We start from the raw sequence: 3824 nt of genomic DNA on the forward strand, positions 1-3824 counted from the left end.
TATTATTATTATTTTCTCTTATTAAACTGTCTCTATCTCAGCCCTCGGCTCTAACCTTTTTCTTCCCCATTCTCTCCCCCATCCCACTGAGGGAGGGGGGAGTGAGTGAGCGGCTCCGTGGTGCTGAGTTGCCAGCCGGGTTAAACGACGGCAAAAGCCTTCTTGGATTCCCAGCTTTGGTGGTTAAAACAAACAACTGGGCCTTAAAATCAGCTGAATATTCAATTTGTGCTTATGAGAGATGCGTGACGTCTGTAGGACGCATCATTAACCTTTGCAGCCGTTCGGCAGCACGGTAGGTGTGATGACTAAGAGATGCCAAAGACTTTAGTTTAACTGCGAAATGTAGCTATGGGACTTATTTATAGCCCATAACTGAGCTGCAGAGCCTATATTTTTCACCTGCCCAGAATTTTTCAGTCAATGGAGTTGCTCATGGTAGGGGTTGGCACATGGTAGGCAGGTGGAAGGACTCAACTCCTGGATTCGATTCCCCATTCCACATAGCGCAATGGTTTGTGTCCGTGCAGAGCCCCGTTAAGGTAAAACCACCATGTCGCAAGCTTCCTTCTGGACTCTGAGAGAGAATATTGAAAGTTTGCTCATCTTCAGCTCGCAAGGTATGACTAGGCTGCCAGCAAAGCTCGTCTAGACACACACATTCATTAGCAACCACTTGGCATGAAGCTCCGAAAATGGAGAGGCTGATGCCATGTTCCTGTTCAAGGTCTTTTCCGCTGGCAGTTACAGAAGTCAAATCAGGGTAAAAGAGTTGCCAGGAAACAAATGTATTCCTTTACTTTTGTCTTGGGATTGGTCAGGCCAATTTCCAGCCTTTCCCGTGTCTCAGAAATATTCTTACTGACGTGTGTATCTGGGTATGTAAAACATCTAAAGGAGGAAACTCTCAAAGCTGTTTCAGAAGATAAACTCAGAAGGTGGTGGCAAGTGAGGCAAAGGAGGTAGGGACTGAAGTCCTGAGAAGACTTCCTTTGACCTGGTATTTGCTCATCAGGAATAAACGAAAGTAATCCTGAAAACTCGCATGCGACAAGCTCGGGCCTCGTTAGCTGTAAGGGATAGTTAGACCCAAGGAGCTATGCTCCATCTGACGACATTGAACAATAAACAGAATAAAAAATACCAAGGCCTTCACAATACTTCACCAGGCTGAAGTTTAATCTTTTGACATCTGTTAAGGTGGTTTAAAACTCCCCTTTATGGTGATTGACCGCACTCTGCAGATGACACCACAGGAATTTATTGCAATGAAACATAACACCTTAATGACGAAAAAAGAAAAAAGCTTTCCTTCTAATGCAAGCAACTTTGTCTGGTTTCCCCTTCAACCGCGAAACGCGATGATTCAGAGACAAGGCTCGTGTGGCTGTTAAGTTGCCATGATGGATTTTACAAAGGGGAAAATCACGTCAAGTTTAGGTAAGCTTGAGAGCAGCTGCTCTTTGGAAATACATCTTAATCATGGGTAAAAATACTAAGCCATAACTTGTATACTTATTTTAAAAACCTCATTTTTTTTTTTCACTGCCATAATTCTAAACATTAACTCTTCACTGAGGTTAGTATTTATTTATAGGTTGGATACCGTAAGGAGGTAGCCCAGGAAATGCTACTTGATGATGGCGGTTATTGGACGTGCCTGTTAGTGACCCCTCGTATTTATCTGTATTTAATTATAGAATTACTGCTGTAATACCCCAAGTGATGCCCAAGAACAAGAGGCAATTTCATTTGTGAGACCATGATACGCCAGCGCTCACAACTTTGCAAAAAAGTAGGAATGACCTTCGGGATGAAATCTTTTCAGGCCAATATTGACTTTCTCTCTGTGTGTGGAATTTGGTAAAAATCAAGATCAGCCTTTTTTATTATTGATAGACAGGCAGAAAAAGCTGGTTTGAATCATTAAAAAAAAGCTTTTTGCAAACTCCGGGGCAGCCTGGGTAACTAGAAATGGCTCCGTTTTAAAGCGTTAAGCTGATAGTTTTTAGACGGTTTGCAGTTATACCAAATTTAAAAATCTAGATGAGAAATAAAGAAGTTATGTTGGAATTCCTGAGCTTGCAAGTGTGTTCACACTGCCAGTCCACTCGAGCAGTGCCGCTAACCGCTGACGTACATGAAGTTAATCGCATGCATGTTTGCAGAATCAGAGCCAACATTTGGAAATATTTTGAGTTTTCATGTAACAGAACACTTCAGCATATGATTAGATCATATTGAGTTCACTGGAAGTGCAAGATATGTTTTAGTCTCTTCCTTGAATTGAGACTATTAGTTTTTTTTGAGACTGAAAAGACAAATCCTTTTGACCCGATGACCAAACTCTGATGGATGTGTTTGATTTTTGTTCTCTAGTCTATCTCCCTTTTTTCATATTAGTAATTTTGGGGGGTAAGTTAGCAACAAAACGTGCTATGGCTCTGATGATGGGGTGTTTTCTCTTACTTCCAGTTCCAGCTGTTAAAAAATAATGTAATATCATAGTAATGATTATTTAGATGCATAATACCACGTCATCGACTCTACTCCAGCAAGTGCTCCGGAAAGGAAAGCTGAAGACCAGAAGAAGGTGAGGTGTGGGTTAAGCCCAGAAGAAGGTGAGGTGTGGGTTAAGTCCAGAAGAAGCTGAGGTGTGGGTTAAGCCCAGAAGAAGGTGAGGTGTGGGTTAAGCCCAGAAGAAGGTGAGGTGTGGGTTAAGCCCAGAAGAAGGTGAGGTGTGGGTTAAGCCCAGAAGAAGGTGAGGTGTGGGTTAAGCCCAGAAGAAGCTGAGGTGTGGGTTAAGTCCAGAAGAAGCTGGGTTTCTTTGTGGCTACTTTGCACGGTGCCTGAGCGCCTGTTGGTCGTGCAGCCCCGATGCTCGATTCCCTGCCGAAGGAGCAGACCATCTCACTCTTGCTGGTGAGCGGAGCTTCACCCAGGGCTGAAGAGCGGAGATATAATAGTGCTAAACTCTGAAGAATTTACCCGGATCGTACCAGAAGTCTGTGGCAGGGCAAGGAATCGAGGTGGGGTCTCACCAGTCCACCACAAGAAGCACGAAGCTATCATTTCTATCACGGCGAATGAGTCTAACAACCATCAAAGCGCCGTGATTATGCAAATCGTTGTACCCTGATTGAGTAATAAAAGCTATCAAGTTAAAGGGTTTGCATATTGTATGATTACTGAGAAATAAAATCAGGGCGATTATGTAAATCACCCCCTTCAGCCAATCGGACGGAAAGATGCAAGGGGAAAAAACCGTGTATTTATGCATCAATGACTATACAGTATCCCTGAGCTCTGGTTATTATGATTTTTGTTATTTGACTGCAGAAGTACCCAGAGGCCCCGATCAATCCGATATAAAATCCGATTGTTTCCTTGTGGATTCCGCTAAGAGTCTTGACTTCTGCAGCCCTTACATTTTGGCTCAACAACCCTGGGACCTGAGCCGATTTCCTGCTGGAACAGAAACGTAAATCAACACGTACTGAAAATGTTACAGGGCTGGGGGAACCCAGATATTGCCCATCAAATTAAATGTAAAAAAGCCGTATTTTTGCACATGAAGTGGTTTAGGGTTTTGACTGACTCTATGGATATTAGGTTATTAATATGGGATGGGGTTGTTTAGCCTGGAGGAGGCTGAGGGGAGCCCTTATCGCTCCCTGCAACTCCCTGACGGGAGAATAGAGTCATAGAATCATAGAATTACTTTGGTTGGAAAAGACTTTTAAGCTCCCCCAGCCCAACCGTTCCCCTACCCCCGCCATCCCACCCCCAAACCCTGGCCCTCAGCACCTCGGCTGCCCGGCTGT

The 3824-nt window shown here is 43.8% G+C and overlaps 1 protein-coding gene across 1 annotated transcript in view; it reads left to right on the plus strand.

Annotated features, from left to right (window-relative positions):
- Positions 1–553: 553 nt before the first annotated feature.
- IER3IP1 (immediate early response 3 interacting protein 1) overlaps positions 554–3824 on the plus strand; it is a 10152-nt gene continuing 6881 nt past the window's right edge. Inside the window, exon 1 of the mRNA XM_035903090.1 lies at positions 554–620. Coding sequence (XP_035758983.1) covers positions 554–620 — 67 coding nt within the window. The remainder of the gene's footprint in view (positions 621–3824) is intronic.

Source organism: Egretta garzetta, unplaced genomic scaffold (assembly GCF_000687185.1).
Source record: "Egretta garzetta isolate BGI_Z169 unplaced genomic scaffold, ASM68718v1 scaffold179, whole genome shotgun sequence".
Taxonomy (NCBI): domain Eukaryota; kingdom Metazoa; phylum Chordata; class Aves; order Pelecaniformes; family Ardeidae; genus Egretta; species Egretta garzetta.